Raw genomic sequence first — 25994 nt, 5'->3', positions numbered from 1 at the left:
CTTCTAAAGAGTGAGCATACATGTTTTTCCCACTTAGCTTGAACGTGCTCCTACTTAATGGTAGGAGCACCTCCTACCATCAACAAACAATGCATAATACAGTATTGTTTTTGAAGTTCTATGCCTTGGGATGTTATATCATGCATATTATTTTGAATTATCATTCTGATCCATTTTTCCAAGACAAGCTACTTAAAGGGGACCTATTATGCTTTTTCGACTTTTATGACCTATAAACGTTGTTATAAAGATTGATAGTCATGTTTAACCATACTAAAGTGTCAAATAATGACGTACATGCATTTCGACGTATTCCCTGCTGACAGTCTGGGGTGGCTGTGCAGAGCGCTAAACACTCGGGACCAGGGCTGGACTGGGACAAAAAATCGGCCCTGGCATTTTGGACCCAGACCGGCCCACCACAATTAATCGACCACCCACCAGTACACATTTATCGCGGCCCCTTAAAGATGACTGTTCTATTGAATTGAATTAAAATGTGTTTATTTTTTATTTTGTTTGAGCACCTTAAAAAATAAGCTTCTGCACAGGTTCTGTGTGCAGTGCTCTTTTCGTGCTCCTCTGTACGCTGATGTACATGTCTCCAATCTGACATTCCAGTAGTGAATATGCTGGCATCAGTCCTCTTCCCAAATGCCAGACAGACAAAACAGAACAATTTGTGGCGTTCCGTGCAGTATGTGAGCCACTTCCTGCTGGTGCCATCTTTACAACTGAATACCTTCTGCACAACTGGATTGCTAGTATTTTGTTGTGGGTGGTGATCCAAAAATGCCTATAAAATGGAAGGCTCAGGACGGACAAAGAAATCAACGCCCTGCTCCTTGCTCTCAGGCCCGGTTCTACGGGGGTGCATAAGCATGCATTGCACCCCCAAAAAAAATGTTTGCACCCTCAATTGAAAAAGAAAATAATAATAAAAAATATTTTTTTTTTTATAAATATGATAAAAATAATAAAATACTTGCTCACAAAACAAATTGTAATGAAACCTGTGACAATTTCCATTAAATACCGTTGAGATATCAGCATCCAACATCACTCTGACTGTTCACCAAACTGACAAAATCACTCCGCATTTATGTATGGTGTTTTGTTTATATGTTGCTTGGCAACAGTCCGCTCAGTGGGGATCTATTTTTGTTGCCGGAAGCAATTTCATTCGTTTATATGATTAAATAAACAAATCGAAATCTATTGTCAATTATTATTATTAACAGTACATTTTACTAGTAGGCCTAAACTGTTGCATAAAGCAATATCACACTCGAGGTCGCAATGTTGTCGCTCTATATCAGCGCTGCTGTGATTGGCCGCCGGCCGGCATCGTGTGCAAAATGCACGCACCCATATAGTACATCTATGGTGCGCACGGTAGTGACGTTGAACTTCTTCGGCAGCAACAGTTATATATCCGTTGGATATCCGTTGGATGTCCAATACATGTATTAAATGTATTATGTTCATAAGAACCCATATTTCTTTTTATTGCATTTATTTACAATCGTGTTAACTTTAAGAGTATGATTACTTTTTGTTCAAAGTTCAAAGTCTGAAAGTGTTCTTTCCTTGTTCAGCTAAAATCAGTTTTATTTTTAAGTGGCAATGTACAATTATTTGTTATGTCAAATATCCTGCCACAATTTATAAAAAATAAACGTTATTTTTGAATTGCAGTCACATGTTTTTTTTTTTGCGTAGAATTCTGTTCTTTTTTACACCTCAAAAACCTATCTCATATTCAAAGCTATCTAAGATATCAATAAGCTAATGTTGCAGCTGAAATGTTCTCCACATCACAAGACATGATATGATACCATCTTTTAAGCACAGTAATTGTTTGTTGTCCCAACATGTGAGTAGAACTACGCAGAAGTGCTTGTCTATGGTAGGAAAGGCCTGTGTGTAAAAAAGCGAAGTCTGAACTGAAGCTGGGTAGCTGGTTTTAGTATAGTACTGGTGCACCCCCTGTAATCTCAGATGCACCCCAAGGCATTCTGTTCTCGAACCGGGCCTGCTTGCTCTATCTCTTGACCCACTCCTCCTCTGTGGATAGTGGCTCAACCTGTTTCATTAATGAGGAGACACACACAATTGATTGAGGTTAAAAGGATTTGTCAGTTAAAGAGGTGGAAAGATGCATTCAAATATAGTTATATAGGCAAAATGCACAAATTGTTGTTTTACTAAGTAAACCAATTTGAAAAAAAGTTCACAAAAGTAATGGTGCACTTAATGTTAGCATTCTAAAGTACATGATGGTATAGAAAGCAGGTCTAATAAAAGATGCATTACTCAACAGCTTGTAAAAATTAAATACAATTCTGTGGTCGTCTAATCTTCTGAATGTTTCTACAAGACAAAGCCTAAGGCCTCAAAAACTCAAAGTGTTGTGAAAGTAGAAAGTGAGTACTTTAAGTTGCATATTTGAGTGAACATAATTTTCTGCAATTACTGTTAACTTTGAAATATATTAATACATTTTTAATGTTCAGGTCAAATTACAGTCTGGGTTTTTAAATTATAGATAAAAATCATTTGTTTTCCCCTGGGAATGCATGTTTGTTTAAATTAAATTTATTTAGCTTATAGCATAGGCTACACAAAAGCTGGCTCATAAACAAGTTTTATCTATTTTTGTCCCAAAAGAGCTGTTTACCCATATGGCCTTAGCCTAATAAATTAATATGGCAAATAAAACATGCAGCTTCCTCACTTTAATGATGATCAACTAGCACAATAATTAAACTTTTTCAGTCCACCAACAACAGAGCTATTTAACTCCCCAAAGAAAACACAAGAGCTAGCAAATATTTAGTAGGGCTAATTGTGGTGTTAGCTAAAATAGCCACTTTGAGCTGGCTCTGTACACCATGATGTTATAATCCAGGCCAGGCAGCTAGCTGCAAACTACACTTGCTGTGTTATAATTAAGCAAGCTGGCTACACATTTTTCTTTTAGCAACATAACTTAATTTACAACTTCTTACCACTAGTCCAGCAACTGTCCCGCTGAGCGGAAAGAGACTCCCAATCTCCTCGCCTGAGCCCTGGCTGTTGCCGCCGCCAGCTATCGCTGATCTTGGCCTCGGCCGCCATTCATTCCCCTCTTCGACCCCGCCGCCGCCATTCTGCTCGGCCTCTGCCGCTGCAATTTCCACAGAAGTCGGTGGTGGCGGTGCTGATGAAGGGCCAGCTCCAGCTGTCGCAGCAAACATGTGTGATATTTTTTCCACATTTTGCAGCGTTTGCCTCCAGGGCTTGTCTTTTTTTGTCTCTTGAGTTTCTCCGCGCCTCCTTTACGTTTCTTCACCATTGTTTTTAAGCGATGTGATATCATGTGACTGATTGACACTGACAGGCAGCCCGCACACACAAGAGGGAAAGGACCTCGGCCCTCGGTAGGGGCGGGCCGGGCCAGGCCCCGAATTATTTTTTAAAAGAAATGATAATTTTTTTTATTATTATTTTTTTTTTTTTTACACCTCGTCGGCCCAAAAGGGCTGCCGGCCCACCCCCGGTATGCCAGATGGTCAGTCCAGCCCTGCTCGGGACAACGTTTGCGATTCACTTGTTCACATTTCCGGGAAATCATCTACGTAGATGCACTCCTGCCGCGCCCCCATATGCCTGGTCAAACTGCCCGCTCGCGCGCTTCAAGGAAGGTAACCAATCACAACGGAGTTGGGTTGGCAGGAGGGGGGCGAGGGGGCAGAGAAGGACGAAACCGAGCGTTGACAGAGAAAGATGATGAGATGAAGAGTTTCCCGAAAATCTACATTGTTTTTTGTGTGTGGTTAAACATGACTATCAATCATTATAACAACGTTTATAGGTCATAAAAGTCGAAAAAGCATAATAGGTCCCCTTTAAGAACTTTATACCAATGAAAATAATGGTTGCTAAAGAATATAGGTATGCTAAGAGAAAAAACATGAGTTATAGGCATTTTCCCTATGCCTATTATGTATTCAATTTCTACTATGCCTGAAAAAAAAACGAATCACACTCATGCATTTCCTTAAGATAGGATCTAAACGTACGCATCAAAACGTGCGGTAAAGGATGTAGAAACAGATCAAATATTTATATTGTTAAGTAGAGAAGTGAAGTAACACATCCATGCATGTACTTACTGGCTACGTGAAAGTATCCCAGCAAAAGTGACACAAAAATGGCTTTCCCCCCCATGTTGGTATACAGACGACGATTAATGAGACCTGCACCGAAGAGAAGCAGCGGATAGTGCTAGTCTCAGACAACCTGAAGAACAAGATTGAGCAGCTCAAGTATACAGTATTGTGACGTAATCCTCTAGCATGATTCATGGCACAGACTTAATGGAATTGCTCAACAAGGATACTGGCACGTTTTCCAATATGATTACATTGTCTACGTAACAGCCATTGTTTATGGGCCCAAGCTTTAAAAAGGCACAGGGCAGTGTACACAAGGAAATATAATATAAAGCGTATAACACAGTTTGTAGATTGTGCCCTTTGTGTGAGATTGTGCCCCTTGATGTTTCGCTAAGATAAGATGATGAATGGTAATTGAAGCAGGAGCTGGTTGCTGAGAATCGGTAGAGTGGGAGGGGGGATGGGATCCCAACCCTAACCCTAGCTCAGCAGGTATAATATTATTATATTATAAATGTTACTGCATTTACTCCATTTTAGATGTTGTAGTAACTTTGCTGTTGGAAACATTAGTGTTTCTGCATCGTGTCATATTTAAACTACAAATAAATTCTAATGCTGTTCCGAAATGATATATTATTATTATTGTTATATTATAACGATAATAGTATCAATAAAGAACAGTAACCGATAAAAAGTGTATCTGAAAGAAAAAGTACTGTTGAAATCCTGTATATAACTATCCCTATTCCTTGGTTCAGCCAATTACATGTCTCAAAGAAGCCATGTCTTCCTCCAACGAGTCAAAGTTTGCCGGTCCCACATATCCATTTGTTTTCATGGTCGCTTCTATTCTTATTCTGGACATTGCAGATCGTCAATGCTTTTCCTCAGAGAGAGTGGTTGAGTCCTGGAATCCCAATTCAGTCAACCACTCAAAATCACAGAAGTGTGGTGCGATTTCAAACTTTGTGTTGAGAAAAAAAACCCTCAACTCATCATTCAATTCAGAAAGTCTCATCAGCACTCCCCCCCTCGAGAGGCACCTGACCTTGGTGTGTAACAGAAGCTGCTAATGGTCACTGCCAATCTCTCCGCATAAAACTGTAAATAAACATCATCGCAAGGGGGCGGCTTTAGATGAAGTGGACTGCTCTGATAGCTTCATCTAGAAGAGTCTTCAGAGCTTCAGGCATTTTCTTTATAGCCAGCGCTTCTGTGAACACTGCAGGGGACAGATGCTAGTTCTGGAGCGGCAGCTTTCAGCCAGGAGACTCCACTGTCCTGGCCCAGTGTTGCATCAGTTGGACCAACCATCCCAGACATTGGAAGCAATAATTTCTGTTTGAATTTCAGGAAACGCATATGTGTCAGAAATGGCCTCAGTAGGAGAACTTGCTGTTAAAGACTTGTAAAACACGAAACCCTCTTTTATCGTTAATCTAACATTATTTTCAAACCTTGCAAGCAGGTTTAACAGATTTGTTATGTTTGTAGATTCTTCCAACTTGTATGCTCGTCATCAGCTGTTCTGGCACATTCCCTGCTTTTCCTGCATTGGATTGAGTTATTAGACTCTGGATCACTAGGGCTCCAAATTAGTCTCTGGATCCCTTCAGTTCCTATTACGGTATTGGCCGTCCATGTCCTCCTGGCTCTAGGTCCTAAAACCAGTGTTGCTTTCCTCCCAGAACTGGCCAATGAACGGAGACCTCCTACAGGGTCTCTCTTCACTCCAACTCATGGGCAGAGACTTAGCTCAGGAGGTAGAGCAGTTGTCTTGTAGGTTATAGGTTGCTAGTTCGATCCCCAGCTCCTCCTAGCTGAGTGATGATGTGTCCCTGAGCAAGACCCAACTGCTCCTGACGAGCTGTCTGTCGCCTTGCATGGTTGACTCTGCCGTCGGTGTGTCATTGTGTGTATTTACCGATGTAAGTCGCTTTAGATAAAAGCGTCTGCTAAATGCCCTAAACGTAAATGTAAACTCCTCCTGTGGACATCACACGACCAGAAGTCCACCCTCACATTGTCCCCTGGAGTTTGGGGGTAAAGGGCATACAACCCCATTGACATGCAACAAAATCGAACTTACCCTGAATAATATCTCTGGTTTTGAACCTTCTTAGTATGGGATCATTTAAGCAAACAACTCAACATAATGCATAAAATAGGTCTAGTCATTTTTAGATCTTAACGAGGAAACTTTACATATTATACTTATTTAAGTAGTATACAATGAAACAGGAAATAAAATGAAGGTTAAAAAGTGTTTGAAGTGTTTTGTAGAGGATTTACAAATCAAGGGTACTTATAAAGCCCTTCCTTATCTACAAATATTCAAAGTTATAGCAGTGACAAAACTAGCTGTTTGCGGTTCTATCTCTAACCATACAACTTCCCTTGCGACTCTGATTCAAGAAGTTAATAGGCTGGGACATCGCAACTCCTGAGCTGTCTCTAGAGAACCCCACCACAGCCATGGCTCACAACCATAAATACCGCAGCGAGCTCAAGCTGGTGGGACTTCACGGATATTGAAAGAAGGGCAGATGGTTCATTAACAGCCAGCGTATGAGTTGTTGGTACATTTGTTTCACATGCCTTCTTAGAACCGACTGTGGTTGCAAAGAAATGTCAAGGGGTTTCAAACCTCTAGATTTGCATGTCGCAGTTAACCAGAAGTCACGCTACTCGTCACTAATTGCTCATCTCAAGTTAAGGAAATCAAATGCAATTACTTCCAAGTCAAATATTCATAATGAATGTCCGGAGTGGATGGCCGTCGAAAATCCAAGCTAAAGCGAACTTCCCCGCGGTTGCAAACAAGATCAACGTGCAACCAGGCCAAAATAGTGCAGAGAGGACTTCAGTTCAAGTTCAGTTGTTTTAGCCAAAGGCAGATTTAGCAAATTTGGGGCCCACCTCATCTAATCTTTAAAAGAGAATGGAGTAACATATGTACTGACTGAATGGTGGATAGGCAGGTAAAGCTGAGTACAGTGTCCTCTCAATACTCAGAGTAAGGGTAAGCATGTTTGTATTGTCGTGTGGTTCTCTAATAGACTAATTAGAATAATAGAATAATTTCTCGTCAGTCATCTTGTTGGGTTGGATTCTTCTTGTGTTTCGCCCTACTTATCTTGTTGCACCCTTTACACGCAGATATTTAGATTATTTATTTTTTTAGAAACACGCACTAGTCCCACAACAGGATGCAATTTAACAGTAAATATAATGACTGTTGCAATGATACATTACAGTACAAAAATCCTCTCATAAATAGTGAATTAGGTAAACTGAATTCTGACTTGTTGTTGTAATTGAGTTTTATACACAACAGCATATTGTGTTGGCTTGTTTGACTTCGATTCTTCTTGTGTTTCTTCCTCCTTATCTTCGTTAAGCCCTTTACAGGCAGCTATTCAGAAAGGAGCTAAGGAAAGGTGGCACACACACACACACACACACACACACACACACACACACACACACACACACACACACACACACACACACACACACACACACACACACACACATTATAAAAGCAATGTCAGAGACAGTTTTTAATTTTAAAGTCTATAAATGTACAATGACTCATGCAATGTAAAAATGTCAAGCTAAAAAGGAAATGAAAAATGTAAAAAAAAAACATTTCGTTTTTAATTCTGTTGTATTTTGTGCAGAAAATGAAAGAGCAGTCTAAGCAAACAGGACTACGCATTTAGGCCTACATCAGTATTTTGTTTGAAATTTTCTACATGACTGCGGCTGTTGATGATTTGATTGCATTAAAGGTTATAAAAAAACGTTTTTCTACTTCCTCATCTTGCTGCACCCTTTACTGGCAGGTATTCACAGTGGTGGATTTAGCAAATTGTGAAGCTGAAAATATGTTTGGCGCCCACCTCATCCGATCTTTAAGAGAGAACAGAGAAAAAAATTGAACCGACTGAACGGTGGATAGGCAGATAAAGCAAATTTACGCGGAAGTAAAGGTTGGAGATGAGGAAAAAACCCTCCTTTAAACCCTGCATACACTTCTTTGCTCGAAAATGAAGATGGAAAGCAGAGAACACACAAAGTGTAGGACTACACAAACTAATAATCAAGATGGAACCCAAAAGAGAATAAGGTTTCAGATAATACCTAAAATGCCAGGAAAACAAGCACTGTTTATTCACTGGGTGGTTGGGTTATGTTGCGCAGAGGTTGCCAAAAATGCAAACATGTTATATGCAATCTAACAACTGCATATAGATGAATGAAATATATATTTTTTTTCTAGTCATGTCGTAGGCTCGTTAACCTACGGCCCGGTTAGGAATGTCCCGCGGCCTGGTTTCGGTCCGCGGCCCGGTGGTTGGGGACCGCTGTAAACGACCAACTGTTCTTCATCAGCGGCAGCCATTTTGGTTACCGTCGTTGTATTTTCCCCGCCTCATTTTGTATCTTTCCCGCCTCAAATAAACTTGTACGGGAGGGGGATGACACCTTATCTGCAGCGCAAATGAAGCATGATTAAACTTTTGAAATAAATCCTCTATGACCCCTCCGGGACTCCGTAGTCATCCCATCGTTGCGTGAAAGACGACCATAATCAATATATTATGTAGCCGGCTAGTCCATTATGTCGAAAGCTACAGTGTTTTGCTCAGGATTTTAATTTTCCGTCCATAGACCTGTTGGTTGAAACTAAAAGTGCCGATGTTAAGTCCTTTCTTTTTTTCCGCTTGTCATTGTTTGCCTGCATGTACGCACGCGTGAACGCTCCGACGCACGCAACTTGTGGTTAACTGTTTTTTTTTTTTACCAAAGCTGAGGTACGAAACCCCCTTGACATTTCCTTACCACAGACACAGTCAGATGAGATACAGGAAGGCATGTGAAACAAACGCGCCATAACGCAGGGGCTTGCTGTGAACAGACCGTCTCCCGCGGCCCATCATGCCGTCTCCTGGTCTCCTGACCCGCTGGAGCGGCCCGCGGTTCTTGTGTCTGTTAGCCCTGAGGGTGATGGTGGTGGCAGCCACGGTCAGCAAAGGTAATCACGCGAGAACCCACCCTCACATCTTCTTGAATGCTGCATGGTTATCAACGGGATCTCACTTTTCACTGCTGTTTTGAACGGATAAGACCACAGACAGATGAATGTGGTTCTGTCACCACTACGTTTGACTATCAGGAGATTAAGTGGATTTATCAACGCAACCTTCATTTTTTTTTTTAGATTTGGTATCCTTGTTTTAAATCTCAGCGGAGTAAGCAGTGAAACTCATTAAAACAATGGTGACAATTAACAGCGTGTTAGCCTTGGTAGCTAACTGTGTTGACCTTGGAAAGGAGAATGTGTTTTGAGAGGTTTCTTTCTAACTTCCAGGATGTGAGGCCCCTGGGAAACCGAAGTGTTTTAGGAATAATTCCAGTTCACAAAAATACACATGTGAATGGGAACGGTCCTCCTCTGCTACTCATGTGACCTATGACCTGTTACTCAAGTAAGCAACGTTCCCCAAACACAAGCGTTTTCAAAGTGTTTGTGTTAGTGTGTGTGTGTGTGTGTGTGTGTGTGTGTGTGTGAGAGAGAGTCATTGAAAGTGTGTGTGTGTGTGCGTGTGTGTGTGAAAGAAATTGTGAGTGATAGTGTTTGTTTGTGTGTGTGTGTGTGTGTGTGTGTGTGTGTAAGAGTGAGTGAGTGTCTGTGTGTGTTTGTGTGTGCGAGAGAGAGTGAGTGATAGTGTGTGTGTGTGTGTGAGAGAGAGAGTGAGTGATAATTCGTGTTTGTGTGAGAGATTTATTGATAGTGTGTGTGTGTGTGTGTGTGAGAGACAGAGAGATTGAGAGAGAGAGAGAGTGAGTGATAATGTGTGTGTTTGAGAGAGTGCTCATAACTTTTGCTTTCAAATGCATAGGCCTGTGTTGAATCGGTCATGTAGTGAAGCCGTGAGTGTCCTTTGAGGCATCAGCCATGGCTTACCAGTGGTTGCGATTCTAATTATAATTTGGTGCTGCTCAAATGACGGGCGTGTGTTTGTCGGCCTGCAGCACGACAGAACCGCCCTTTCATGTCGTGAATGAAATGTCGTGGAGGGACTTATCGACCAACCGGACTTACCTGGATAAAGACGACCTCATCAAGAACCGAACAGTCTCCATAGTGGTCACAGCCCACGCTGGGAACGCCTCTTGTACCTCCAACAGCACTACTGTGGTGCTGAGTACCGTAGGTAACGCTAAGCTAACCCAACAACACCACTGTAGGGCTGGGTACCGTAGGCAATGCTAAGCTAACCCAACCACACCCCTATGGCGCTGGGTACCGTAGGTAACGCTAAGCTAACCCAACAACACCACTGTGGTGCTGGGTGCCGCAGGTAACGCTAAGCTAGCCCAACAACACACCTGTAGGGCTGGGTACCGTAGGCAACGCTTAGCTAACCCAACAACACCACTGTGGCGCTGGGTACCGTAGGTTACGCTAAGCTAACCCAACAACACCACTGTGGTGCTGGGTGCCGCAGGTAACGCTAAGCTAAACAACAAAACCACTGTAGCGCTGGGTACCGTAGGTAACACTAAGCTAACCAAACAACTACACGACTTTGGCTCATTAGTGGTAGGTCGACCGTACGGCCCGGCCAAACGCGTGGCAACTTTCCGCCCTCTCTAGTGGCTTCTGGTTGAAGTTGACCACTTTGTCGATGGAAGTGCTTAAAACCAGGAAATGAAATGAGTCCATAAGGTTTACGGGTACTCACTGAATGTCGATTGTCCAATCACTGCCTAACGCACGGCCGACGCGCTTATTTGCATAAAGTGAAATGAAGTTCAACTTTCGTGAGGCGCACCTGTTTACTCTGAAGCGGCAACAACGCATGTGCAATGCGGTGTGCCTAGTGTTCTACTGTCAGGCTGGGCTTGTGGTGTGGCAGACATTTTGTCTTCTACCCTGGGATCAACAGTGACATTACAGAATAGTTTTTCTTTGGTTTTGTTCACCAAGCTGGTGAATAAACCAGTAATAAAAAGACAAGGCACACATACATAGATAAACAAAAGCGGTAACACTTATTCAAGTGCAAGTCTTTCATGGATCAAATGAACGGTGTAACATATCACAATGGCCGACACACCGCTGTGTTCACTTTATAACCTCTGTTCATTCTTCGCAACCATAGTGAAGCTTCCAGAGCCGGTGAAAATGGCTGCCTTGTGGTCCGACCACAAGCTCAAACTAACATGGCCAAGCCAGGGGGATTCTGCCTCTGCAGAGGTTCTGGCTCGACACGTGGAAAACAAAACTCAGACATGGAGTCATGTAAGTGATGATGAGTACAATATATGTTTCACTGTGAATATGGGGGTAGAATGGTGGGCTAGAGGGTATGACTCCCAGCTGAAAGATACTGGATTCAAAACTCAAGATCCATGTTGTTGTCTGTCCTTCGTTATCTTTCTGCAAGGTGCTTAAGGCTTGCCTGCTCATGAATGACATGTGTCTGAATTCACTGTAAATCACCTCGGGTGAAAGCATCTGGGAAATGGATAAATCGTCCATAAATATGAAATGTACATTTGTAGAAGGCTGGACTGTTTGCTGTAAAGTAACCATTGTTTGTAATATCTTCTGTGTTTGATTTATTGGACCGTTTCTCCTCTATTTCTTTTAGGAAGTGAAAAAAGAGACTAATGTGTGTAGGTATTCCCTTTACATTCTATGTAAACCATGACAGCTCTACCTTTTGAATAAGATTAAGTGAATAAGCCATACAGTGTACATGCATCCAGGGCCATCTTTTATACCAAACAGATCCCAGGTAGCTCTAACCCTAACCCCTGTGCCAATTCTATATAATAATCAGTCCCTCCAGAAAAACGCGATTATGCGATTGCATAATTCAACGCATAATCAGCCAAATTCTGCATATTCATGCAGGGGCCGCATTTTTTCAAATATGCCGCACTTTCACCGCATAAATTGCAGATTTCCGTGCAAAATATGCGGGGCTTGCATGATTTCATAATCCCCGCATTTTCGTTGCAAAAAAGTCACATATCTTAGCAGAAAGTTGAAAAATGTTGCGTTTACCTCGCACAAGAGCAGCCATTTCCCCCTGTTGCCATGGGAACATTATGATGTGATGTAATTATGCGACGTGAACGTCATCAAAGAAGCTGCATTTTTCGCAAGTTCCCGCAATTTCATCGCTTAAAGTTGCACAAATACGCCACATATTTCATCTCATTTTTTAAGAAAACGTGCCGGATTTTTGGCCGCAACAATCACAAAAAAACGCTGCATTTTTCTGGAGGGACTGAGTAATGCGCATTACTGCATTATAAATTATTTATCAATGGTTAATAATGTACCCTTATCATAAACTGTAACAACCTGTGTTGTTTGTGATCTGAGCAGACTCTGTGTTGCTGGAGGGTCTGGAGACACAGAGGGCCTACCAGGTCCAGGTTAGACAGAGATCCACGCAGGTCAGCACCCCCTTATGGAGTGGCTGGTCCGCAAACCTCACTGTTCCCGCAGGTAACTTCTGACCCCGGAAGCTCTTCTAAATGTGTGTACCACTCGGTATCGTGTACTGATGGCAACTACTTAATGTGTTCCCGAACAGTGACCTGGTCCGTTTGTCCTTCTGCACAGAAATCCTACAAAGCCTAGATGTTGAGCTAAAGACCATCACAGAGGTTGACAGAGGGATACGGCAGCTTGTGTTTACATGGAAGGTAGGCTGGAGAATGGATCAACGACAATCTGAAGAAATAATTAGAAAGGGATTGATGAAAGCTGTGTGAATCTGATGAGAGGTTGTGTATTTCTAATGAAATACCTCACCAGGCGGTACCTCCAGCAGCGCAGGCCGGAGGGGTCAACTACACCCTGACTTACCTCCCGTGCTGCCCGTGTGCAGTAAAGGAGAAGGCTTGGTGCCAGATCACAGTGCCCTCCCTCAACCACACCATCCACGTGACCAACTCTGCCTTCAACCTCTCCATCAGGGCTGTGAACACGGCCGGAGCCTCCAGCAGAGGTTATGTTAACGTAGCGGCAAAACCTGACCAAGATTTAAAAGGTGTGTGTGTGTTTCACAAAACCTATTGTGTTTGGTAAAACCTTTTGTGAGTAAAAAAACCTTTTTGTGCCCTTTTTCCTCCCAGCATGTGAAAAAAATGTAACCTTTCACGGAAAGCATGTGGAGTGGTATGAGTTTAAAGAGGGAGGCACAGCTAAAGAGAGGACTCTACGTAAGGGTAAGTGGTTTCACTTACCCTTACGCCAGCTCAGAATGCTCAGAATGTATGAACTTTGATTGACTTAAAAGACTGGGAGGAATTCTACTCTATGACTAATAGCTCGCCTTATAACACTTTGAGGTTTGCAGACGGGTAGTGGGGGTCCCCAGCAGAAAGTAAAGGACTGGAGCACAATATAAAAGACAGAACATTTTAATTAAAATCGCAACTATAAAGAAATATGTATAAAAGTGGTCTGCATACTCAATCAGAGTCGTACAAATGTGTATGCGAAACTACGTTAAATATTTATTAACAGTAGGAAAAGTAATGAGGTAATGTTACGAATAGGAGCTGGATTAATCTGGATTAACCTCATGGCTGTATCATGGTAATCTCCATTCTTAACGGCGTCAAAGCCTCCAGCTCTGACCTTGTGGTTTTTGTTCCAGAGAGAAAGGACTTTGTTCGCTACGTGTTCCGTAAATACCATTGTGGGCACAAGGGCCCGAAGACGGTGGAGATGTGTCTGTGGTACAAAAAGGAACACGGTAACTCACGATGGAATTGCACTGTAGTGACTGTATACCAGTGGTTCATAAATGGGGGTAGGTGTACCACTTGGGGTACTTTGGAGTAATGCAGGTTGTTGTTTTTTCAGCCTGAGCAAGTTTCAATTCTGAAAGCTATTTCAGAATTGAGAAATTATTCAATAGTTTCATGAAGCACACAAGTGGGTGTTGTGGGGTTTTGCGCTGCATACATGATCGTTTTTACAGGATGCACGAAACAAGGAAGGTAGGAGTGAGTTGGCTTTTTGTGTGGGATCTCGCTTCAAATACCAAAATAAGTGACTTCTACCAACATCGCTGATATAACCTTTAAGACAAATAATATTGATACTAATACGCAAAACATGAATCATTTTAAATGCTTGTTCATTATTATCATAATAAATATTATCATTATTATTATTAAGTAATCATCCTTATTTTAATAATTGTTTGATAAACTATTTATCACCGTCTGTTGCTTCAGAGGCCCATGTTTGATCATTGGGATACATATTTCCGATCCCGTTATTTTGGACGAAAATATGAACAAATAAACTGAACAATGTAAAACAACCTTAACAAAGGCCGTAAGTGGAGCCTGAATTCTTCTCAAACTGTCTCCAGTACCTCTGGTGGAGCCTTTGAGCTTCAGCGGCAGTCAGACGGACACCGCTTTGAACCTGTCCTGGCGGCCCATACCTCTGGAGGCCAGGCAGGGCTTCATCAGCCACTACACACTCTGTCACACCAAGCACACCAAACCACCGGAACAGGAGCCCTCCCAAGAAGGTGAGGATGTTGTACAAACGTGGGCAAACCCCAATCCAAAATCAGCATCTTCTCAGACTTAATTGACGAAATGGTGTTTATGTTTCCCCGACATGATTCACCTTTTTTTATGAATTTTCTCGCCACAAATTTCAACAAAAACGGCAATGATTGGCTACTGGCTACCAAAGCGTCCATCTGCATACACATGTACACACACACACTTTGTTAAAAATAGGGGAAGAAATCTCTTCATCCCCAGTAGAAGATAAACATTGAAGATAAAATGTTTCATTTTTAATTTCAGGAATCATGCATAAATTGTTGTCTTTGCCAGGGATACAAATCATCAGAATAAACCAAATTGCACCATTTAATAAAAATAACCTTGGACACACGCCCACATGTTTTACTGACCGAGGGGACAAAGAATACTAATATCATCCTGTCATTTCCATTTCCATAGAGTGCCGCAATCTGAACGCATCTGAAACAACGTTCCGCCTGGAGAACCTGCAGCCAGAATCCCGCTACAACATCACCCTGGCCGGGGCCACCAGCATGGGCCCCGGGCCCCAGGCCCTTCTCTCCATCAAAACCTTCCGCTCCGAGAAGTCTCCTGAGGGCAACCTGCCCGTGTGGATCAGTCTGGGGCTGCTGGTCACCTTCTTCGGGGCCTCCATCCTGGGCTCCCTGCTGGTGAAGAGGTGAGCGCTGCATGGTTGACGGTTGAGGGTGTGGTGCGTACTGGCTGTCCGCATGACAAACATTGAGGGATGTTGGATTCAAGGTTTTGGGTTTTAAAATTGGAACCTTTGGTTTGAATCCCCACTGCCTGCAGTAGAGCACATAATGGTCCTCATGATGCCATAGGAAAATTCTTTATGGGAAACTAGTTTGATACATTTTGTGTCTTGGTTGTTTTCTTCTAAAATTAAGATTGAAGAGCAAGATTTTGCCGCCCGTACCGGAGCCGGTGATCCTGTACCCAGCCTTGATTCAAGCAGATAATGAGGTAACGCCTGACAGACTATAGTTTTGCTATACAACTCCAGTTCTATAACTGTAGGTGTAGTCATCTAGGCTTCAGCTAATGCGCTTGTTCCGGGCGCACACTTGCATGCATTGCCATTTCATCAATGTACCAATCAACATGGGCAACCTGGGCTATACAAGGCTGTCCAGTGGCTGCCGGCTGCCGCCACTATGCTGAGAAGGTTCGCAGAGCGAGGACGCCAAAGCGTGCAAAACTGTCACAGGACGCGGTCTGTCTGGAGAGAAGGGCTCCTTAAAGATGGAGGGTCTTTATTATCTTTATTAGGGGCAAGGGAAAGAGAACCTCTGCTGTTTCCCCGAGGTAAGACCCTCAGAGCCTGGCCCCGAGGGCCAACGTGGACGGGCCCACATTAATTGCTTAAATTAATGTTTTAATTTTCAGTGCACACGAGAGCCGTACGAGACGAGTCCTTAAGGAGAAGCCCAGACGGCCTTTGTGAAGTAGAACTGGAACTCAGAGCTGTTAACCTTTCTTTTCAACGTTTACCACTTCTCCTTTTGATGATGTCTCACATCATGTCATATCCTCTTTGAAGGGCTATTTAAGTCCTTTTTTTTTCATTAGTTATTCTGTGGTCTGCTTGTTAAAACTATATGTTCAGGAAGGATGTTGGATTTGCTTTCATTTCGTAAAGAGCGAGAGCTAGAGTCGATGGAAACACCTGGTAAACCACGTCATGACTGTACATCCTCACATGTGACGCTGAGCCCCATTTGATGGCCGCTCTCTGGTTGTGTGATGATGTCCACAGGAGTTGGAGCAGAGAGAAACCCTGGACGAGGTCTCCATCCACCAGCCGGTTCTGGGGGGAGAGCACCACTGGTTTGAGGACCAAGAGGAGGACATGGACCAATCCAAGACCTTGATAGGAACTGATGAAGACCAGACACAGCAGGGTTCCAGAGACTCCTTTGAAAGCCCTGGGGTCTCATTTATAACCGTTGCGTACGCACAAAACGGGGCTGAAAGTTGCGTACGTGACTTTTCACGCCAAGGTTGTGATCTATAAAAAACCAACTTGACGGGAAAATGTGCGCAGCCCTAAGCAAACTCTGACCCATGCGTACGCATGGTTTGGAGGAAAAGGAGAATTGGCGACACAGACGGTGTGGTGGTGAACTGAAGTCAGACCGAAGAATTGCAGAGTGAGAAGAACGATTATGTTTTATCATCGCCCTTCATCAATTTAATTTCAACCCGTATCATGCGTTAAATCCTAATCAGAATAATTTAAGTCCACTGCGTTATTTCTCAGTTATAACTCCAGAAATATCTCCTTAGAATAGAAATAAAAAGAAATTCTCTATATTTAATCCCGTCACTCCATACTGTCCACTGACGGCGCGACTGCATGGAATAAAGCATCTGTCCAACATGTGTCAATAACATAATATTTTTATGTGACACTGTAAACACATGATCAAATGTCAATTAAATCCCAAGTGTGAAAAACCAAGCCACACTGATCACAATCGTTGTCCGTTACTCTTGATGCTATTCATGACAAATCAGGCATTAAAAAGGGGACAAATTATTTTGTAAAATGTTCAAGAACATTTTACGTGGGTAATTACAAACTGATTATCCAAGGCGTTCTCGTCAGTCTTATTACCGTAACCCTATAAATACAGAGGTGAGCGCCGTGGTAATGCTGCACCATATGGCACTTCTGGCGGACCATGCAGGATTCGGAGGGAGAGGGTATTTAGGGACCATAACGATTTATTACATAAAAATATGTAACTATGTCAGACCACTTCTTTTTTAATTCTGGGACTGTGCGCTCCGTGCTACTGACAGAGTTCACTGCTGCAGCAACATGTTGCCACTCACTCTGCTTTTTGTTGTTGGCGATTCCAATCCCGTGACCGCCGAACAAAACTACCTTTCGGGCCTCCATCTCACCCACAAGTGTCTCCACCTCAACCTCCGTGAAATTTCGCTTTTTTGATTTTCTCAGTACTTCTGCCATTGTTTCCAACAAGACATAATACCGGCATCTGAGTCTGTTTTATATGCAGATCGCATTCATGAGGTCATTTGCATTGACCATTTATGGTTAAAAAGGGGCGTGTAGAGGGCGGAACGTGAAGCTGATTCAGCTGCGCACAATTATAGTCAGTATGTGATTTATAAAGCAAAGATTGCGTACAGGTGTGCGTACGCAGTGTTTTATAAATCCGAATATTTTTTGGCGGCAAAACTTGGCTTCTGGGCGTACGCACATTTTTAGTAACGATCCCACGCACAGTTTTATAAATGAGACCCCTGGTGATCAGGAGGAAGTTCTGTACAGGAACGGTTTGGTGTTCGACATGAAGGCAGAGGAACTGAGATCCGGGGACCAAAACACGTCGACATTGTAAAGGTCTCTCCGTTGGTCACTGGAACTTATGATGGTGACGTAAAACTTGTAAGATGTAGGCCAGTCCATAGATGGGATTCAGGATTAAATGGCTTTATTTGTCATGTACCATACAGTGCAGTGAAATGACGATAACGTTGTTCTGTTGTATCTTAAATTTGATACTTGGTGCGAGCTAGTATTTTTTACTTTAATCATGGCCAGTGTCAAGTAAACAGAGAAAGAGAACTGTCCCAAGACATCACTTCAACAAGCTGATCGTACAGTATAATGTCATTGCTGTGTTGAAAACAACTCTAAAATACACAGAGTCCACAGTAGTTCAAATCATCCCTGTGTGTATTTGCTTGGCAGCATTTATAGAGAAAGAAAAAATTGGAAGAAAATCTGCTGCTGTCAGGAATCGAGTTGCCAGTGATGCAGGAAGTGGTCTCAACCTGTGACGATAACCTAGATGCAGTTGCACTAAAGGTTGCACTTTGTTAACCGCTGGTGATGCATAAAAAAAAATTCCGCTAGATGTGCTGAAAAGGAAACAACTGTTTTCTCTGGATTATGTGGGTTGACTTGCATGACTGAGTGCAGAATGAAATGGCATGGCTTAAAACCACAGCTTTTTCTTATCGCAGTTCTGAGGTGATGGTGCTTAGACCAGAGCTGATCAGATGAGATGTGATAGGTGTTGTGTGTGGTCAGATTGAGGTAGATAGGGAGGAAACACACCACTGAATGTCTAGACGTATGAATTACATGCCAATCTGTGTACCCAAAGATTAAATATCTTTTTCTTATGTTGATATTCTATACACAGACAATACATGTTTTCAAATAGAAAAACAAAGCATGGCCTGCCTTCTGCTCTTCGCAGTCTATAACTTGTTGTGGGACTGTAGCCTACTTGGATCTGAGATGTGTTGAACAAATGAACGCCCAAACAGCTATGTATTACGTTTGATTATGCTTCCTAAAATGAATTATGAGAAGGCACTATAACTACATGATAACTACATAGCTGAATAGTAACACTACAATTACTTAGACATGTTAGAGGTTCAAAATATCAAAGCACATTGATACAGTAAAGGCAGGAAAAGTTGGCTGGGCATAAACTATAACGTGCAACACACTCGTCAACATGATATAATAACACTGTACACATTAGAATCACCACTATGGCGTTCTCTGGTGGACTGCACAGGTTGTAATCCAAGTCACGGTACTTCTGCTTCAGCAAGATTGTTCAGCTCCCTCTCCACCTCGGTCTCCGCGTTGCCATGATGGATCGTTGGTTCTGGTTTTCCTGAGCCTTTCCTGAGCCAGCTTTAGCGCCACCCCCAGGCGCTAAAGCTGTTGGCTGGCGAGGAGCGACCATGTGTGTGTGTGTGTGTGTCGCACACATACCCCCAGGCTGCTCTTCTGCTTTGGCTGAAGCAGTGGAACGGAGACAGCAGAAGCGAGTGTTCAGACTTAATCTGGTTGTACGGATTGGCCATCGCCATCAACCCTGGGTAGAAGTCCCCTGCCTGGGTCACATGCGTTGTTTACTGGGGCATTGTGTGCCGGCGGGAGGCGTTTCTAAGCAGAGAGGAGACCAACATGCAAACTATATGAGCCTGGATCTGTGGTTGGGTTCCACATTGTCGATGGCTATCGCCCATTGAGAATACAAGATCCAAGAGTTGCACGCCCAACACCAAACAGCTTTGTATTTCTTTGTGTTTAACCAGCAATTAAGAGCTTTTTTCAATTAAGCATTACATCAATGACGCAAGTAAAAAGTGTATTGGAGACTTCACGATTAAAGTTGATGGCCAGACCACTGAGCATTATCAAAGGCAGATTTTGATACCCTCAAAAAATATGCTGCTAGAAATGCATTCCTATAGAGTGCAAATGCATTCCTGAAACTGCATCCTCCGGTACTGCAGGAACGTAGGATAGGCTAGCCTACTGAGTGACAGGTCATCACAATTTTCGATAACTCGATACATCCTGTGTTTCGGCATGATTATGGTCACAGGGCAACGGTTCGTGAACCATTGAAGAGCAGAACGTACGTAGGCAACAACGTATTTGTTTTAGGAAAGCATAATCACCAGGGGCCTCATGTACTAAGGTTGCGTACGCACAAAAACGTGGCGTACGTCCTTTTCCACGCTCACGTTCAGATGTACAAAACGTGAAATGACCGTAAAAATGTGCGGTCCCCACGCCAGCTCCAGAGCTGTCGTACGCACGTTTCTACAGCTATTGTTCCTTTGGCGACACTTAGAGGTGACGCTGGGAAACTGGGAAAAAAGGTGAAAACAATGACTCAGAGTGATTTGCACATCAGAGACACACTAATGAACAATTAACACGCCTTGCAATTATATGGGTGGCTATAAAAGCATGCGCAATGGATGAAGAAAATTGTTTTAAAAATGGATGCGTTAGCGTTGTTAGAGGACATCGCAAATGGTCAAATCCGAATCCGTGCCCTCTCCTTGCTTGTCTATTCAAAAATAAAAAAATTAAGTTAATAAACACGAGTCAAAGTCTTTAATATCCTGGCATCTTAACGCGCGACTTATGTGTATTGCAAGCAGCCAATTGTATGACCAGTATAATTACAGCATTTATGACATCAGCATATTTACCTTGGGGATGATCGGCGTCCCCTTCATGGGCTCCCACCACTCCGGTGAGAGCTGTGTCACCGATCAAAGCGGCCACTCTCAAACGAAGGGGGAGAGTTCCCCCACTCCCGTCCCCCCTGTTGCGGTCACGCTTCGGCGGTGGGCAGAAACCCTCCGCTTCACCTCCACCTTGAGGTCTGACCACTTTTTTTTAATTTCAGAGTGTGTGCGCTGCTGAGACCCCACTGCATTGACGGCCTCGCAAACACACTCCCACTCCCTTCTCTTTTGTTTTCCATTTATCCCTGTTGACAGGGTTCCAATAGCATATGCTTGCGCATTTCTACCTCGTGGAGCAAAATCTCGAGCTCAGACTCCGTGAAGTTTCGTTTTTTGCCTCTGTTCATGGTGCCAGGTGATCGGATTAAGAGGTGAATCTCAGGTCCAGAGGCCTATTTAAATGAAATTGCATATTTAAATGAGGGCGTGGACAGGGAGGAGTTTGGCACCTCGGCATGTGCGCTCAATTCCACGTTGATCGAGATGTACAAAAGAAACGTGCTTGGATCCATGCGTTCGCACACTTTGATACATTTGAATTTATTTGTGCGTAAGACAGTTTCTGGGTTTTGGCGTACGCCAAGTTTCAGTATGAAATCCACGCAAGTCTTAGTACATGAGGCCCCAGGGGTCTCATTTATAACCGTTGCGTACGCACAAAACGGGGCTGAAAGTTGCGTACGTGACTTTTCACGCCAAGGTTGTGATCTATAAAAAACCAACTTGACGGGAAAATGTGCGCAGCCCTAAGCAAACTCTGACCCATGCGTACGCATGGTTTGGAGGAAAAGGAGAATTGGCGACACAGACGGTGTGGTGGTGAACTGAAGTCAGACCGAAGAATTGCAGAGTGAGAAGAACGATTATGTTTTATCATCGCCCTTCATCAATTTAATTTCAACCCGTATCATGCGTTAAATCCTAATCAGAATAATTTAAGTCCACTGCGTTATTTCTCAGTTATAACTCCAGAAATATCTCCTTAGAATAGAAATAAAAAGAAATTCTCTATATTTAATCCCGTCACTCCATACTGTCCACTGACGGCGCGACTGCATGGAATAAAGCATCTGTCCAACATGTGTCAATAACATAATATTTTTATGTGACACTGTAAACACATGATCAAATGTCAATTAAATCCCAAGTGTGAAAAACCAAGCCACACTCATCACAATCGTTGTCCGTTACTCTTGATGCTTTTCATGACAAATCAGGCATTAAAAAGGGGTTATGTTCAAGAACATTTTACGTGGGTAATTACAAACTGATTATCCAAGGCGTTCTCGTCAGTCTTATTACCGTAACCCTATAAATACAGAGGTGAGCGCCGTGGTAATGCTGCAACATATGGCACTTCTGGCGGACCATGCAGGATTCGGAGGGAGAGGGTATTTAGGGACCATAACGATTTATTGGTAGGCTACATAAAAATATGTAACTCTATGTCAGACCACTTCTTTTTTAATTCTGGGACTGTGCGCTCCGTGCTACTGACAGAGTTCACTGCTGCAGCAACATGTTGCCACTCACTCTGCTTTTTGTTGTTGGCGATTCCAATCCCGTGACCGCCGAACAAAACTACCTTTCGGGCCTCCATCTCACCCACAAGTGTCTCCACTTCAACCTCCGTGAAATTTCGCTTTTTTGATTTTCTCAGTACTTCTGCCATTGTTTCCAACAAGACATAATACCGGCATCTGAGTCTGTTTTATATGCAGATCGCATTCATGAGGTCATTTGCATTGACCATTTATGGTTAAAAAGGGGCGTGTAGAGGGCGGAACGTGAAGCTGATTCAGCTGCGCACAATTATAGTCAGTATGTGATTTATAAAGCAAAGATTGCGTACAAGTGTGCGTACGCAGTGTTTTATAAATCTGAATATTTTTTGGCGCACGCAAAACTTGGCTTCTGGGCGTACGCACATTTTTAGTAACGATCCTACGCACAGTTTTATAAATGAGACCCCAGCTGAATGTGACTTCCATAACATGGGCGGGGCTGTGACACTTTAACGCATATACATATTTATTGTTATTGCGATAAACAGCATGCAGAAAACAACGAATCATGCAACACATGCAAACCCCTGCAAAAGATAAACATTAATAAACCGGTACACGTCACTAATAAGGAGTTGCGCTCCAGTGACGTATGCTCCGTCTGCAGCCTTGGAGCCCAGCGCAGGTCATCCCCGCGTCCGGTCGAGAGCAACAACATTCCCGCTGGGTGGTTCTGGTTGACGGCTCGCTAAAAGGATGAGTGGATGCGCTTCATGAATCATGAATGCGGCAATTATGTCATTGAGCTTCCGCTGATAGGGCCTACGCTTGGAAATGCCCTGTGTGATCGAAGATGGCGGAGTCGGATGGTGGGGATTTTACCTCGAATCATCCACAGAACAGGGGTCTCATTTATAAAACTGTGCGTGGGATCGTTACTAAAAATGTGCGTACGCCCAGAAGCCAAGTTTTGCGTGCGCCAAAAAATATTCCGATTTATAAAACCCTGCGTACGCCCACCGTACGCAATGTTTGCTTTATAAATCACAGAGTGCCTACAAGTGTGCGCAGCTGAATCAGCTTCACGTTCCGCCCTGTACACGCCCCTTTTTAACCATAAATGGTCAATGCAAATGACCTTATGAATTCGATCTGCATATAAAACAGACTCAGATGCAAGTATTATGTCTTGTCGGAAACAATGGCCGAAGTACTGAGAAAAGCAAAAAAGCGAAATTTCACGGAGGTTGAAGTGGAGACACTTGTGGGTGAGATGGAGGCCCGAAAGGTAGTTTTGTTCGGCGGTCACGGGATTGGGATCGCCAACAACAAAAAGCAGAGTGAGTGGCAACATGTTGCTGCAGCAGTGAACTCTGTCAGTAGCACGGAGCGCACAGTCCCAGAATTAAAAAAGAAGTGGTCTGACGTAGAGTTACATATTTTTATGTAGCCTACCAATAAATTGTTATGGTCCCTAAATACCCTCTCCCTCCGAATCCTGCCATTTGCATGGTCCGCCTGAAGTGCCCTATAGTGCAGCATTACCACGGCGCAGACCTCTGTATTTATAGGGTTACGGTAATAAGACTGACCGAGAACACCTTGGATAATCAGTTTGTAATCACCCACGTAAAATGTTCTTGAACATAACCCCTTTTTAATGCGTGATTTGTCATGAAAAGCATCAAGAGTAACGGACAACGTTTGTGATGAGGAGTGTGGCTTGGTTTTCCACACTTGGGATTTAATTGACATTTGATTATGTGTTTACAGTGTCACATACAAATATTATGTTATTGACAAATGTTGGGCAGATGCTTTATTCCATGCAGTCGCGCCGTCAGTGCACAGTATGGAGTGACGGGATTAAATATAGAGAATTTTTTTTTATGTTTCTGGAGTAATAACTGAGAAATAACGCAGTTGATTAGGATTAGGATTTAACGCATGATACGGGTTGAAATTAAATTTATGAAGGGCGATGATAAAACATAATCGTTCTTCTCACTCTACAATTCTTCGGTCTGACTTCAGTTCACCACCACACCATCTGTGTCGCCAATTCTCCTTTTCCTCCAAACCATGCGTACGCATGGGTCAGAGTTTGCTTAGGGCTGCGCACATTTTCCCGTGAAGTTGGTTTTTTATAGATCACAACCTTGGCGTGGAAAGTCACGTACGCCAATTTCAGCCCCGTTTTGTGCGTACGCAACGGTTATAAATGAGACCCCAGGGGCCTCATGTACTAAGACCTGCGTGGATTTCATACTGAAACTTGGCGTACGCCAAAACCCAGAAACTGTCTTACGCACAAATAAATTCAGATGTATCAAAGTGTGCGAACGCATGGATCCAAGCACGTTTCTTTCGTACATCTCGATCAACGTGGAATTGAGCGCACATGCCGAGGTGCCAAACTCCTCCCTGTCCACGCCCTCATTTAAATATGCAATTTCATTTATATAGGCCTCTGGACCTGAGATTCACCTCTTAATCCGATCACCTGGCACCATGAACAGAGGCAAAAAACGAAACTTCACGGAGTCTGAGCTCGAGATTTTGCTCCACGAGGTAGAAATGCGCAAGCATATGCTATTTGGAACCCTGTCAACAGGGATAAATGCAAAACAAAAGAGAAGTGAGTGGGAGCGTGTTTGCGAGGCCGTCAATGCAGTGGGGTCTCAGCAGCGCACACACTCTGAAATTAAAAAAAAGTGGTCAGACCTCAAGGTGGAGGCGAAGCGGAGGGTTTCTGCCCACCGCCGAAGCGTGACCGCAACAGGAGGGGGGACGGGAGTGGGGGAACTCTCCCCCTTCGATTTGAGAGTGGCCGCTTTGATCGGTGACACCAGTGGCGTAGCCAGAAACTAGTGGTGTTCCTGTTTTTTTTTTTCAAATTTATTAACTCCAAAATAATACATTAACCATGTATTTTAACAGAGAACAAATGCAACCGCTGCAAAACATAAATGGACGCAGTGCCCAGAGATGAAGAACACATAGAACGTGTGCGCATACTCATGGAGCCATACTATTACGCATGGTTAACAAACCCATTTAATCAGTATCTGAACAACACCGCTGCTGGGTTAAGAATGTAACGTATTTGCTGCTATATTTGCGCTGCAACTGAATTCACAGGGCGAGGCGGCGTGGCTCGGCTTTGAATGCATTAATTATCTCATATTAATGCATTAATGCATATGAGGCCGGTCTGTCTGGACTCATATTAATCTCATATGATGATTCCGTCCCACATAGCTGGCATGGCTCGGCTCAGGGTGGACTGGCACACTCCTGACCGATCGGCCAGCTCCCGCTGGAAGGCCCCTGTTGCCAGGAACCCCAGCGTGGTCAGCACCTGTGTGGGCACGGACAACCCCTGGCTCCTGGCTGTGTGGCGCTCTAGGGCCGGCCGCAGCTCTGCGCACAGCTCCAGTAATACTGGCCTGGGGAAACGAAATCGGCTCATGAGCCAATCATCATCATTTGCGAGTAAATCCTCGCGTTCCCTAAATATACGTTCCCTTCGGATTTGACCATTTGCGATGTCCTCTAACAACGCTAACGCAGCCATTTTTAAAACAATTTTCTTCATCCATTGCGCATGCTTTTATAGCCACCCATATAATTGCAAGGTGTGTTAATCGTTCATTCGTGT

At 43.4% G+C, this 25994-nt stretch overlaps 1 protein-coding gene across 1 annotated transcript; it reads left to right on the top strand.

Moving 5' to 3' along the window:
* Positions 1–8961: 8961 nt before the first annotated feature.
* LOC115555407 (oncostatin-M-specific receptor subunit beta-like) lies at positions 8962–18954 on the top strand. The gene is made up of 15 exons (XM_030372252.1): positions 8962–9204; positions 9541–9658; positions 10206–10387; positions 11339–11478; positions 11831–11855; positions 12577–12699; positions 12817–12899; positions 13012–13246; positions 13332–13424; positions 13859–13957; positions 14585–14749; positions 15195–15435; positions 15668–15743; positions 16537–16703; positions 18052–18954. Exons 1-15 carry the CDS (start codon positions 9108–9110, stop codon positions 18149–18151), a joined length of 1944 nt encoding a protein of 647 aa, XP_030228112.1. The 5' UTR covers positions 8962–9107; the 3' UTR covers positions 18152–18954.
* Positions 18955–25994: the final 7040 nt, after the last annotated feature.

Source organism: Gadus morhua, chromosome 12 (genome assembly GCF_902167405.1).
Source record: "Gadus morhua chromosome 12, gadMor3.0, whole genome shotgun sequence".
NCBI lineage: Eukaryota > Metazoa > Chordata > Actinopteri > Gadiformes > Gadidae > Gadus > Gadus morhua.
This window is presented reverse-complemented; position numbering and strand designations above follow the sequence as displayed.